This window comes from Odontesthes bonariensis, chromosome 10, assembly GCF_027942865.1.
Source record: "Odontesthes bonariensis isolate fOdoBon6 chromosome 10, fOdoBon6.hap1, whole genome shotgun sequence".
NCBI classification, from domain to species: Eukaryota; Metazoa; Chordata; class Actinopteri; order Atheriniformes; family Atherinopsidae; genus Odontesthes; species Odontesthes bonariensis.
The window spans coordinates 11,538,128-11,552,802 of record NC_134515.1 but is presented as its reverse complement, the minus strand read 5'-3'; the positions used below and the strand labels follow the sequence as shown (position 1 = coordinate 11,552,802).

Below are 14,675 nucleotides of genomic sequence, written 5' to 3'. Positions count from 1 at the left end.
AATGAATATTTCCATTTAGTGCTGGCTATAGAAGCCCCAGGACAAGAGGATTTTTCTGCGCCTAATGCAGTTTAAGTAGCGTGTGGTCTTGCAGGGAGCTGAGCTGTACTATTTATTTTTCTTTGGCTCACAATCAGAGAATTTATTGGTTTAATTCAAATGCCGTAAAGTCATTTAAAAACAAAGGCAGAGCAAAGTCGGGGCCTCTTTTCCCCTGAAAGAACAAAGTATTATGACAAAGAGTGCAGCGCTAAGAATGACATCACTTTTGGACAGAGACTACTGAGTTTAGATGAGGGCTGGACTTCTTTTAGGCTCAACTTCCCTTTTTTTTTTTTCCCCTGGCTGTTTGCATAGCATAGACAGAGTTTATAAATACTGGGGAAATCGTAGACAAAGCAAAGCTTCAAACTTTATTTCTAGCAAAAACACTGTCTCCCCGTCATCACGTGAGCTGACATTTCCAAGTAAATTTAAAACACAATGTTGAATGGAACATACAGCAAACGCTGCATCATTATACAGTAGCTCAGACAGCCAGGAAATACCAACCATCTATGAAATCTGGTCCTCTCTCATGAAGTATAAGAAGGGAAATAAAACAGAAGTCAAACATGAGAGCTAAATTCTAACAGATTTATGGTTGCCTCCTCTTGTACAGCCAGAATGGTCTCTTTGAAAATGGCTTAAAAATACAGAGAAGCAGCTAAAATTCAACATGTTTAAGCCATCAGTCTTGCTGTTAGACAGTCCTGACTATTTGGTAACAGTTGTTGTTGACCAGATACTGATCTGGCCTGTCGCTGCAAACCCGCACCAGATCTCTCCATCCTTCTCCGTTAGAAAGCCGCATGTCCGGCAGTTTTGGGCTCAAAATTTTAGGCTGAATCCTGGGCCGACTGCAGACGCTCCCTGGTTGCTGGTGGTGAGGTGGAAGCCTGTGTCTTTCAGGTCGTCATCGCCCTGGGGAGATGACGGAAACAAAATAAGCTGATGGTAAACTTCTGATGTCATCTGGCTTGATTTCTTACACTTTATCATAGACCTGATAAATATTACACTGGTTTTTCAAACCTGAGTTTTTCAAGATTAAAATTATCAACACTTTCATTATCATTTTTGGGTTTCAGTGAGTCTTTATGAACTTGTGGTACGTTTCACAGGTTTTTCTACCCTGACAAGAATAAAAAATACGATGACAACCATTAACTGCGTCATGATGGTCTAGTTTGTGAAAAAAAATTGACAAATATTTGACACTTGTGCTGAAAAATATCAGTATTAGACTGAAGGTTATGGACGAGTAGGACCACTGCTGAAAACATTAGGAACTTAAGGGGGCTCATCTTGGAAAACACAAAGAGGAAATACTCTGACACAAAGCAGAAGTCTGTAGGTCTGTAATCTGTTTAACACACACAGTGTGCAGAAAGCCTGGTAGCCGTATGTAATGGAGAAAGTGGAGTCTAATGTCCTTACCAGGTGACTGTAGGCAAGGCCTCCCTCGGGTGGACGAGGACTGGTGCCTCTCTTCACCCTCTGTTGCTCGCTCTTGGCCGGCCAGGTGGGGAACATGGAGGGCTCGATGGGGAGTGGCGTCTCTCTGAAGTACTCGTGCTTGAGAGCCTCGTCTGATATGATCCTCTTACTGGGGCAGTAGGTGAGGAATCTGACAAGCACACAACAGCAGTTCATATGGATATGCTTCATTCACTTAATTCAATTTGAATGATTTTGGTAAAGAGGCAACCTGGCGCCAGACCCCTGTAAGGCTGCCCTCACCTCAGATTCTTTCTGCAATTTAAACAGGTCTGGTGTTTAGCTCACTAAAGGCCGTTTCCCCATTTGGAAAATCAATCAGATCTTTGTAGGCAGGATTAACTACGCAGGAATCATCCTTCTGTGCCAGAGCCAAAAAAATAGCGACGATAAATGGCCAACAGATGACACGAGAGCAAATGAAAATGACTCGGCTGTATAGGTTGTTTAGTGAGCCACCAGGCAGCCGATAGATAATACTACCCGTCTCTGTGTCAACCAAAAAGTGATTTGATCAAAGTCTGATGGCTTCACCTGATGTGTATCGATCTAAAAGTGAGAGAAAAACACTTTACATCCACAGAAGGAAACTTTAATATCACCTGTATTAATACAGCTACAGATAATCCTGCCAGACACAAAGGGGTCAGAGAGTTTCAGCAAAAAGCTCTAATTATACAGGGTCACCGTGGCATAGTAGAGAACTGCTCAGTTGGGATAATTGGCTTTCAAGAGAACTGTGTCTGATTGTAATCCTCTACATGTGAGCAGGGTCGGTGTGCAAGAAAAAGTGAAAAACTGACATTTTCAATAAAATATTAATAAATATATAAATCTGCTCCACTTTAATGTGGAAGACTGATGAAAACTTTGTAACACATGAGGCCAAAGCTGGTGTTGAATTCATTAAGCATGTTGACATGTCACTAAAAAAAAAAGCAAATCACTGTGTTAGTCTGACCGAAGTCAAATTTTTACGTTTCGTGGAAACATTCGACCAAAATCATATGCAACCAATGTTCTCACAACTGGATAAGTGGCTGCACAGTGTCGCGATGAGAAATCAAAACAAATTCCATTTATAAAGCACGTCTAAACAACCACACTTGGCATACTTCATGCTTGACATACATCCAGCGCACGTCTACCGGGACAAAGACAGTGACCCGATTAAATGACCAAATCAAGCCATCTCAACTCAACAGTGAACGCAACACCGCTGAATGCTTTGGAACTGTGTGCTCCTTCTGCAAGCGTGACCTTGCTCCTCATCTGGACACTCATGACGCAGCGAAAAATTCCAGCAGCCTTATTTGCAACCATGTCACAAGGTGTTGGAACACAATTACTAAAAGGACGGAAAACCAGCAGCATTTAACAAGATTTAAACCAGAATGTCTGAGCTCGAACATTGTGAAGCACAGCAGGTTCAGAAATCACTCGTATGTTGAGATCCCTCCTCAGGTTGGATAGTAAATACCTCAATCTTCAAACCTTTTCCAACACAGGGGGGTGTGATATTCCAAACAGCTCTGTGATTTCTACCTGCCAAACTACACCTACAAATGCCTTTTGGCTGCTCCGAGGCTTTTCAAACAGAACCTCTCTCCGTGCTGACCTGCTGTGGTATGAATGTGTCCCTGGGTAAAATGCTTTTTGAGTTTTCTGACAGCTGGAAGGTTTCAGCAGCACTGGACAGGCGCCAGACTTCCACTGAACTGTGATCCCTCCAGCAGCACAGTGGACATGTTGTTACCATCCTCTGCAGCTGGAAGCTCACTGAGCAATACGATTTTGTCATTACAGGTGTACACAAAAGACTCAGTGGGTCAGTAAAGATCTGAGGTGAGAGCGGAATAGCTCACTATTGCAGCTGCTAAACTATGCTGATCTTTAGAATGCGCAAGAGAGAATTTTAAACCTGTTACTCTGTACGTGAAAATGACTCGTTTTTGTATAAGACGTGTTCTCAACTACATTTTTGTGTAGTGCGGAGCATGCAATTGAACAGGTGAATGGAACAAGACTCCTGCTGAGGCATGTTGATGAATTACCAATGTGCTACTGTGGCTGTCGTGTTTTATATCAGCTTGCCAGGAACGCACCGACTGAATGAAAAACTACGGAAAAAGCTAAAGGATCTGACAAGGTAAAAATGTGTTTTGCTCGTCATTTTCACGGCAAGAACCATGCTGATTGTTCGTCGAAATGAGTCTTCCATGAATTCATGTTTTCAATGTTTATGGTTAAGACACCTGAGTGAGGCACCACAGGCACAACACCTATGTGGATATTTTAGGTCTAATTAGACTGAGAAAATCTGCCACAAAACAGTAAATTCTTCATGTAAATTGATCATTTTCTTTTATTTTACTGATTTGCCACAGTTTGTTGATTTTGTTTTCCATTGTTAGTACCTAGTAACTTTTTTTGATAATATCTCAAAGTCGAAGTTCCAAGGGAGCCAAGCTGGTACTAAATGGTGACATGAAAACACTGCAGACCGCTGACTGGACAGACAATCATCACAGGACGTGCACCAGAACAAAATAAACGGCACCACTTTTAAAGAGTGGAGCAAAGCTACAAGCAGCAGCTATTTCTTTGCTCCAGGGACATGTCTTTCTACAACAATGGGAGCTTGAAAATCCATGTCATGGTCAGTCGAAGAGACACAAATAGTTCTCAGTTTAGAACAGACATACAAAATAACTATCCACCAATATGGAGACAACTGTTCAAAACTGTCGGAGACAACAAAAAATACTGTTCATTGGCTTAAAGGGAGCGTCTGAGAGAGCAAAAGCTGGAGCAGATCAAACTGTAGAAACTGGAAATCGTACCTCCAGATGCACAACAAATGTGGCAATAGACCAGCTGGTTCATAGAGTGAGGGTTACCTGCACTGACCTATGCATTTGTCAGAGTCCATGATGAAGAACGCTGAGGTTTTTCTTGAACCACAGAATGTATTTTGCTTGAAATTTTCTGTTTATTTGGTCAGCAATTATCAAGTCTCATCTCATACTACAAGGCTTATATGAACTTTTTACCTTTCGTGAAAGTAACAAATAAGACACAAATGGTCTTCTCATGATGTCATACCAGTAATCCGAGAACAGCATTATCCAGGCGCAGCAACTTAAAAACCAGTTGAGTCAGACTGACTGTAGTGAAGTGTTCTGATGTAATGTGGCTAATGGGTGGGATAGGACACGATATGATGCCTTTAGGACTCCTACTTGTTCATGAGGTCGAAGCCTTGGTCTGACAGCAGCGCTCCAAAGCGCTTCCGCAGGTTGTTGTAGGGATACTCTGTGAAAGTCATCTTCTTCACAGCAGGCAACTCATTGTAGCCGGGCCAGATCTTCTCGCTGGGTGAACCGAGGTCCTAAAGTCAGCACACACAAACACACACATGACATGCTTTCAGTGCAAGATAAGATATGAGATATGTAACATTAGATCAGTGTGATGTACGTCTCATTACTTTAATTGATCAAAGAGTGTGACACGGGAAGAATGAATGATATCAGTCCACATGGCTGCAGTGCTTTATATGGATTAGACACTGAAGGGTATTCAACCAACTATGCAGTTTCATAATAACTCCATCAGGTGTCTAACAACAGCTCCACCTTGAGATGAGCTGCAAAACTGCATCCTGAAGCCTTGCAGACACGACATTAGATTTACAGACAGTAAGCGTAAGAGTTTTACTTTATGGTGACAATTGAGTTTATTTCTTAAGAGCAAATGATGACATTTACCTTGAAAACCTTGTTAATTTGGTCAATTTCAGATTTTCCAGGGAAAAGAGGTTTCTGTGTGAGAAGTTCGCCAAATATGCAGCCCACAGACCACATGTCCACAGCTGTGGAGTACTCCTGTGGAGAGAAGAACAAACACAGTGGTAGTCCGCAGAAACAAGGACTAGACAGTCTGCCTGGCATGTTTCTGTTTGAGTTTGTCTCGTGTCTGAAAGTGGATGTGCTCTGACAGCTCGCTGGGCCTCTGCCATCTGGCTGCATATTTCAAACACTCTACAACTCCAAAAGCATTTTGTGGTACTTGGTATCTTACAGGCCAAATGTTTTACAGATGTTGTCTTCTATTGAAAATATATCTTTGCCTGAAACAGTCGATCAAGATGACGCAATCACCTCCATGAAAGCTCTCCACCTCAATGTTTTCAATTTCAGCTGTTGCACAGGTATTTCATCCAACTTTGGATAAGCTGTGTGAACTTGAATTCTCACCTTAGCTCCCAGCAGCAGCTCTGGCGATCGGTACCAAAGCGTCACCACAATAGGAGTGTAAGGCTTCAGGGGGGAACCGTACTCTCGTGCCAGACCAAAGTCCCCGATCTACAGTGCAGAAAAGACGGGGAAAAGAATTTAAAAGACCACAAACCTTTCTATTTGTGGCAAGAGTTATGTTTCAATAACATTCCTCTCAAGATGGTTATCATTCTGATATGAAAAACTGTGGCGTAAGCTAACTTTTTTTAATTAAAATGAACAAAAACCTGATTTATTTGGACATAAATGAGTGTCATGCACTCTTGGGAGCTCATGGTCTAAATGACCTATAGTGAAATTTAATGCTGTCTAATTCAAGAGGATTAAGAAAAGATGGATTAAAAGGATTTCTTATCCATGTGCTCACAAAAACTGTTTTTAAGAAAAGCTGAATACAGTCTTTAAGTTCCAGAATTAGGTTCTTTTCTTTAGCGTTAGGATGTGAGCCAAATTATGATTACAGGGATCGGATTAGTTTCAGATTTAAAGCATTACAACTTATTTTAAATGTTCAGATTTAACACTCTCTTATTTACAAGTCACATACTTTGGGAAACTCATGGCACTTTTAACTTTGAAAGCAAAACATGTGTTTGTAGTTGGTGTAAAGAAGAAAAGCCTCAGTGAAAACTGTGGAACTTCAACATTCGCTCTGAAGACAGACCACTAACCCCAGTTTTTTTTGTTAAATATATACTGGGCGATTTTTATCTCACAATCATAAACTATAACTACAAATGCAGGGCTGAAGAAAAGGGAAGAAAAGAAGTCCGTGCTAAGCCTATTTTATGTTCTGTGGTACTGGTTGTTCTCAAGAGGAAGAGGAGTTGTTGCCAGGGTAACAGCAAACTAATTATTGTACTTTACAGGGCCTGGCGTACCTTAAGGATACCCTTATGGCTCAGCAGCAGATTGGACGTCTTAAGATCACGATGGAGAATCCAGTTGTCGTGGAGATGTCGGACTCCTCGAAGAAGCTGAATCATCAGAGTCTTTACTTCTCCTGAAAGAAGAAATGTCACAGTTTAGCTTCTGAAAGGGGTGCAGATAGGGCCGTCGCGGGGAGGGAATTCCCACCGCGGTGACTCATAGCCGCTCAACAGCGCGGTATGCGGTGATATCGCATTTTTGTTCATTACGCTACTTTCCACGACACGCAATGTTAGATGAAAATCGAGCGCATAATCCGTCTTTTTTTCCCAGCGATTCTGACATTTCACTTTGCTTTGCCTGTCATTTACTCGCTCACAGACCAACATAGCGGAGATCAAGCAGCGCATACCCCAGTTCTGCAACATTGTTGCCAGTGCCACATGCCAAATATCAACATTGTTGCAGACATGCGCACGTTTCGTTTAGTAATGACGGAGAAAAACGAAGCAGATCAGCGCAGCAGTTGAGCTCACGTGTCTGGGATACAGTTTTTTTTAAACAGACTGCCCGCCGTCCAACCAACCCAAGCTGAACTTTAACTGTTTCCGCGAAGTTGTTAGAGCTTATTTCTGGATACTGCTACAACGAGTAGCATGCAGACGTGTGTGCGTGTGCTGTGCCTATATGCAAACATGACGACAGAAACGCGCCACCTAGCTGTGTTAATGTCTTTCTCCTGCCTTGCGGGGAATATACAATGTATCATTATTACTGTGCTGGCTTAAAAAAAGTATCAGTTCTGTCAGTCGCTTTGTATCTACTGTGCAGTCTTAAAAACTCTTTTAGTTTCTCGAGTTGTTCTGCGCGTGCAAGGGGGCGTGCGGTGGGCGGTGGGCAGTGGCCTGGACACGCACCACGGAGGTCCTCTCAGCACCGCGGTGATTGCATTTTGCGGTTATCGCGACAGCCCTAGGTGCAGACAGATCTTTTTAAACCAAAAACATCATATTTAACGTCAGAACGCATATTCTTCTACACAGATTTGGTTCACAACTCAACAATGAGTCACATTACCTGGCAGAAAGGGCTGCTTCATTGTTTCCATCAGGCTCTTCAGGTCATGTTCAACATAGTTCATCACAATGTAGATCTTGTCCATGTTGCTTCCAACAACTATTTCCTGAGAACGTGGAGGAAAGGAAAGAGAAGAGTGAGATAAAGCACTTTGAAAGGCACCAATAACAACATATTATTAATGTAAGAATCATTTTGTAGTTCTCTTACCCTCACAGTGACAATGTTTGGATGTTGAGCTTTCAGAATTGTATTGATCTCTCTTAAAGATGTGATGGGAAAGCCCTCCTTTTCCTTCTCCATCTTCAGCCTTTTCAGGGCAACAATCTCATCTGCAGACAGAATAGATGTTTATTAGCTATAAAAACAACTGAAAACCCTGAAAGCTAACGTACCGAAGTGCTCATTTTCCTTACCGGTCTTCTTGTCCTTCGCTCTGTACACCACACCATAGGTTCCCTCTTCTATTCGGTTCAAACACTGAAATTCTTCAACACTGCGGCAACCCTGAACACAAAATGGGATTCAGGACGATATCATACTAGCAGCCACGAGATACCAACATGTACAAAGCGATGATTTGCAGGTTCTGTGTATGATGTACAGAGTATTTGTGCTGTGTTGGTACTCACCTGTAAAGCTGGCATATATTTAGGCAGCTCCTTCTTCAGCTCCACGGGTGAAATTGGGGGCGAGTCTGGGATGTAGTTCTCCTCGGGGGTGGGGGAGCGTGAATGAGTTTGAGATTGAGGGGTGGGGTCACCCTCTCCTGCTTCATCTTCCTCCTCATCCTCTTCCTCCATATCCTCTCCACTCTCCTCTGAATCATGATCAAAACGCGACTCTGGCACTGTGAGAAAAAGCGCATCTGATGAGAGCTGTTGAATTCAGATACGGCCCAATTAGTTCTATGCCTCTAATGCATAGATTTGATTAAAGAGCAACGAAATGTTATCATCATCATAGCCAACACACTCATCATCTGCGACTGATCGGCGTCTACAAAATATCAGAAAAACAACAACAATAATATATATATATATATATGTATATATATCTCATCGAAAGAAAGCTCAGCACATTCAAACAGCTGTTTTTGGGTGACCCAAAGCAATCGATCACTATTGTTTGACTATTTTGCCTCAAATTCACATAACTGAGGTCAGTTATTATATTCTGTTGTCGTTATTCCCAGCAGAAAAAAATATTTGTGCAAATAATAAAAATCACGATGGCCAAATCACATTTCACTGCTTTGACTTCAAGGTCTTGATATTGTGGATGCTGGACTGATCAGATGACCAGACATCAATTTCTCTTTGAGATTTCTCTTTGGATTCTTCAACTTTGTTTTGACTTTTTGGTGGTGGAACTACCGACTTTTTATTTTTTGGATCACAAATCATGTCTTTAAGAAACCTTCAGTGAAGACTCCTGAAAAGGAACTTCACAAACAGAATAAGTCTAAATACAAATTATAGATGCTGAATAAGCTTTTAATACATGCATTTTATATGCACTCTTGCTGCTTATATTTCTAAATTGGCTCTCAAATCCTTCTACCATAATTGAAGATGGCTCTGTGTGTCTGGCTCAGTCCATATTCAAACCTACACCACACACAATTCAGAGGGCCAGCCCTTTGCATGTTTTCCTAATGACATCTTAATATCACATAGACAAAATTATTAAATTATTTTTTTACCTCCCAAGTCTTCATTCTGAAAGCCAGAGTTTCTGTCTCTTGATCTGAACTAATGGCTCCTAGAACCTTAATTTCCACTTCAGAAGAGCTAAATCTGTTAATATATCTAGAAAGAAGTAAAAATGACCGTCTTCATGAGCAACATGCACACTGACATTTTTTGTTTTCAGCATAAACATGTCATCATTATGACTCTGCTGTTGCCATCTTACATGTGAGGGCTCTCAGTCAGTGACATTCTAGAAAATGTCAGATTTCAGTGTTTCTTTTGCATGTTCTCACGAATCTCATCAGAACATTAAGGCCCAATGCCAGCTTCTCTATTCGACTGTACCTCTCAGTTTTGCATTATTATAGATAGGTTAGGGTTACGGTCATCTAACCATCCAAACGGTTCACCATAGAGTGGTGAAGGACAAAGCAGGGAACTGGGCTTGAGCCTTAATGTGAACATTTTATATCATCTGCATAGAGGTATAAACACTGGTTAATATCTTACCCGTGTATAAAACTTTTTTAGTTGGACTGAAGTAGGACTGAAAATATCAGTGGTTTACTCACCTGCAGGTATGTGGTTTCCATTTTCCCTCTCTATTTCAAAGTCTTCCTCTGACTGTTCTTCCTCGCTCACGTCCTCTGAAAGGGAGAAAACCTTTGTGGTGATTCGTTGCTGGACTCGACAGAACCACGTGAGACTCAGAAATAGAGAAGTTGTAAGTTTTACCTGCACTCTGCTCAGACCGTGCTGAACCTGAAACAGACTCCTCCTCTTCTTCTTCTTCTTCTTCTTCCTCCTCCTCCTCCTCTTCCTCCTCACCTTCACTTCGGCTACTGGACTCCTCCTCTTCATCCTCCTCTCCCTCAGAGCCTGATCCTGAGGCTACACGGGATGAAGATGAGAGCATAGAAAAAAAATGAATCAACTGAAAAACTGAAGAGAAGGAAAGTGGGTGGGGCTGCAGGCAAGCAATGGTATGTGATGCAAGGCTCATTTGCATATTCAGGAATGGGACTATTTTTAAAGAAAAAAAAAACAACTTTTTACAGGTTCAACTAATGCAATATGATTTTACTGTTGCGTGGATTTTGAACATCACTTGAAAGTGGTGTGATGGTTGCTGTAAGTGTCACCACATGACGTCTTACCCATCGAGGATTCTGCAGTGCTGGTCTTTCTTTCAGTGTCACTGATGTCCTGGAGGTCTGCAAGCAGGTCTTTGATATCTGGCTTCTCCTCCTTTAATGCTGGGGAGAAAAAAAACAAACAAAAAAAAAACACACTTAGTGTGAGCTACACTGAATGTGAGCAATTTTTACACACACATATGATGTTAAACTCACTTGCACTTTTCCGTGGTTCGCTGTGATCAGACCTGTCCAGGGGAACACGAGTGGGACTACGACTGCGGTGACTTTGTTTTGGTTTGTCGTCGTAATCGTCCGGTAGCATCCGATGGTGAGACAGCACTTTGGGTGAGAAAAATCAATTTTACTGCCATCGAGAACAGACAGTTTTGTTCTTGTGCAATCAGGGAGATTTTCTTACTTCTTCCCCCCCCCCCCCCGTTGTGCATTTGACTTAGATTCTCAGCATGAAAACTGACTTAAGCTGCTACTTGGCACTGCTCTAGGTGAAAAAATGCCAGTGTTGTCAAGTCAAGCAGTCACTTACTTTCTCGCCGAGTCCCTCTTTCTTTGCGCCGCTCTTCAGCTCTCCTCTCCCGATCCTTTATGTCCCGTTGCTCCTTTTGCTGTTCACGGAGCTTTCGGTCCCGTTCTCGCTGGCGCTCCAACTGCTCCAGCCGGTCCCTGTTTTGAATACAAAAATAGCACTGTCCAGTAAACATCTGTTCAGACATCCCAAAGCATCACAATTAATCTGCACTATTTATGTAACCTTTATTTAATTAGCTCTTAAGAGAAAACACAAGTATGCTAACTTGTGTTGGTAATAAATGACAAATGTTAGGAACCCTGCAAGCCTACCCTAGTGGTTTTTTGTAGGTTTTGAAGAGTGCATGCACACCGACAGAAAAACTGAGGGGGAAAAAAAATCTAGATTAAGTTTCATATTGCTAACAAAATGAGGGGGGGGTTAGGGTACTTTCTGAATTGTATTTCTAATACAGCAATATCGGTGTTGGTCGCATTCAAAATTATAGCCATTTTCCAAGGATGAAATCAATACTTTTCCATGCTCGGTGCTCACCTTTCTCTGCGTGAATGAGCTCTGGCCTGTTCCCTTCGTTTCTGTCTCTCCCAGTCTCGCCGCGCTTTGTCTTCTTCCCACTGACGTTTCCTGCGGTCACTCTCACGCTCTTTTTCTTTCTCTTTGGGTCGAGCATGTTTCCCTCCTGTTTTGGTAAAAACCAGGAGGGCAAGAAGATCAAAAAGAAACGGTCTCAAACACGTTATATATGAATGCAAAACATCTCTAATTCTGTACTGAAGGAGCACTCTCTCACCCCCTTCAGCAGAGTGACTGCGATGACGTCTTTTATCTTTTCTCTTCTCCTCCTTTCTGTGGTGAGATTTGTCTTTTCTCGCTACCTGCTGTGGAGGCTTGATTGCAAGGGATTCATCTTCCTCTCCTCTGCCAGAAATATATGGAAAACGCTGTGAGACTTTAGAACGCCAGTAAATATCTAAAAAATAATATAACTTTCATAGAAACAAAAATCTAAACTTCTCTGAATTAGAGGCTGAGTTATTTATAATACATAAAATTGTTTAATTCAACTTCAAGTACCTGTCCTCGGTTGAGTCTTCCCGTGTATACGGGGAATTACGAATTGTTATTTCCATCCTTTGATCACGTAGTTCTCCTTCCTCCGGAGTGTCTCGTTTGGCTTCCCGATCATCCGCCTGTGAAACAAGGCTCTGTGTGAACTGTACAAAACACGGAGAGCAGAATTTGTGGTTAAAGCCAGAAATCCTCCAAATGTTCTCAAGATAATGACTATAATAAGGCCTAAACAGATTGCCAGACATTTAAGATATTTATGCTGTTCAGTCTCAACTAGTTTCTTGCCAAAACAGAACTACATAAAAACTTAATTGTTCTCACCAGAACTATTTCTCTGCACTACTGTTGTTGCCACAGAGGGAAATATTTAGAGAACGAGATGCTCAACACTTAAGTTGGCTTAAAAAAAATTATGACATTAGAACAGCGTTATTTGACAGAAATTTTAGCAAATTACAGCATAATATTATGGCATTATCAAAAATGAAATTCACATTTTGTTTTCATGCATGTGTAATGTGGTGATGAGATTACTGTATCTTTGAAATACTTTACATTTTTCTGGCGCTTAGGATTTGTTTTCTCTTCTAATTCTCTTCTGCGTTTTTTCTCTTGTAGGATTTCATCAAGGGTTTTTACTTTCCAAGTCTCCTTTTCGTCCCCCATCAGCGTCCACTCTCCACCGCCTGCTTCACGTGATAAACACAGTCACACAGTGCAATAATTTCAGCTTACATCGTTTCAGTGATAAAGACACAGTTGTAAATACAGAGAACAGATATAGTTAGAATAGATGCTTGGCAGAAGACCTGAAAAAAAAAAACAGTTAGAACTGCATCAATTACACATACATTACAAAACAAGCTGTAAGAAACTAACAGAGCTGCCGTATTTCCATCACTGTTTGACTGGTGCTCTTTTAATTACATCATTTAGATGGACACCCACCGAAACTGTAGTTTAATGACATCAAAGGGAAAAAACTGTGTCGTCATTTGTTTATCTTAAAGGAATTATCATTTACCGGTCAATAAAAATACATTAAAAAAATTAGCATCTACAGAACTTGACTTCATGAATTTGGATGGAAAGCCCAATACGACAGCACCACTCTCCACATTTTGGTTTACACCAAATGCAAAATGAGAGTTTCATGAGTTATTATTAGTAAATTTTAAAAGTCTAAGTTGACAGGAGAGAAATAAAATATTACTAAGTAATCTTGTTTACATCAAATACCCTGTCCACAGTTATCAAGTATGTATTTAAAAGTTACGTGCTTGTACTTTAAATTGCGTTTGTTATTAATGAGATTACATAGCAAAGCAGCAGTTTATGTAGCGAAGGTAAATCCACTAAACAACCAATCTGTTTTATCATTTCAGTCAGAGCCAGCTAATAGACTGAGAGGAAGTGGTGTATCCCGGCAAAAAACAGCAAAATGGTGGAAAACTTCATCACTTTTAAACCTGCTAGGATCTATGCGTCAAGCTGTTGATGCTAACACGTTAGCTAGCAAACGTTAGCTAATTTAGCATGCGCGACTGTTGCTAAACAACTTCTACAGCTAACTACACGATACTGAAGGAAATTATTAATACAGTGAATGCATTTATAATATGGGGAGCAGAATTTGGTATCTATAATTGAAATCAAATGCCTAAATACAGAGCATTGTGTTATTATTCAACGAGCAGATTAAATAGTTAAACAAACCTGAAATCTGCGCAGTGGTACTTGTAGCTCACCGGAAGTGTCAATGCGTAAGCAACGTTCGGAAAACGTCCGGTGTGAAACAATGATTTCCTTTAATATAATATAGGCAAAGCTGCAGTTTTCAAACGTATTTTTCCGTCTGATTACCAATCATAGGCTTAATCAATAAAATATTCTTGCTATTACTGCTGCCCATAAATACCTCATAGTTTATAATTGAAACTAGATTTCCAGGACATAGTTCATGTTGGTTCCAAGAATAATTACTAATTATCACAGAAGTTAGTTTCTGCCGACTGTTAAAATAAACTGAAATTAATACGTCAATAAATGTAATTTTTTTATCATAACTTAAAAGTTTAAAATATATAATCAAACAAAGACCTAGTTGAATATCATAAATATCATTAGAGGTTACTCACAACACAGGTTGTGTTTATGTTTCCAGTAACAGAATTCCTGCAGAATTTCTTTATTCAACCAAATCAAGTTTTCATGCATGGGATGAAGTATCATAAAAGTTTTCAATATTTAATTTTTATGCTTTGCAGTTCCTTATCGGAACAGGATGTGATAAAACCAGAAAGTTTAAGCAAAGGATTGAGCTAGCTTTTATCACTGAGAGGAAGTCATATAATAAGTTAAGGCTGTATTATGAAATACATTACGTAATGAAAAGCTGCCCGCATGCACTATGGCCAAAGTCTCTGATATAAAGACT

General features: G+C 40.7%; 1 protein-coding gene across 5 annotated transcripts; it reads right to left on the bottom strand.

Moving 5' to 3' along the window:
- Positions 1 to 392: 392 nt before the first annotated feature.
- cdk11b (cyclin dependent kinase 11B) lies at positions 393 to 14,031 on the bottom strand. 5 transcript variants are annotated; one of them, XM_075476260.1, is made up of 21 exons: positions 13,955 to 14,031; positions 12,794 to 12,924; positions 12,242 to 12,381; positions 11,958 to 12,085; positions 11,702 to 11,846; positions 11,479 to 11,529; positions 11,165 to 11,301; positions 10,834 to 10,959; positions 10,639 to 10,737; positions 10,217 to 10,372; positions 10,054 to 10,128; positions 8,420 to 8,637; positions 8,204 to 8,294; positions 7,998 to 8,119; positions 7,788 to 7,893; positions 6,722 to 6,843; positions 5,799 to 5,906; positions 5,310 to 5,426; positions 4,782 to 4,930; positions 1,480 to 1,669; positions 393 to 963 (listed from the first exon to the last, which is right to left on the bottom strand). In XM_075476260.1, exons 2-21 carry the CDS (start codon positions 12,902 to 12,904, stop codon positions 871 to 873), a joined length of 2,484 nt encoding a protein of 827 aa, XP_075332375.1. In that variant the 5' UTR covers positions 12,905 to 12,924; positions 13,955 to 14,031; the 3' UTR covers positions 393 to 870. The 5 variants fall into 5 exon arrangements, with proteins under 5 accessions (XP_075332375.1, XP_075332376.1, XP_075332378.1 ...); XM_075476261.1 differs by having other exon boundaries at positions 12,794 to 12,927; positions 13,955 to 14,007; XM_075476263.1 differs by lacking the exon at positions 11,479 to 11,529.
- Between the last annotated feature and the right edge of the window lie 644 nt (positions 14,032 to 14,675).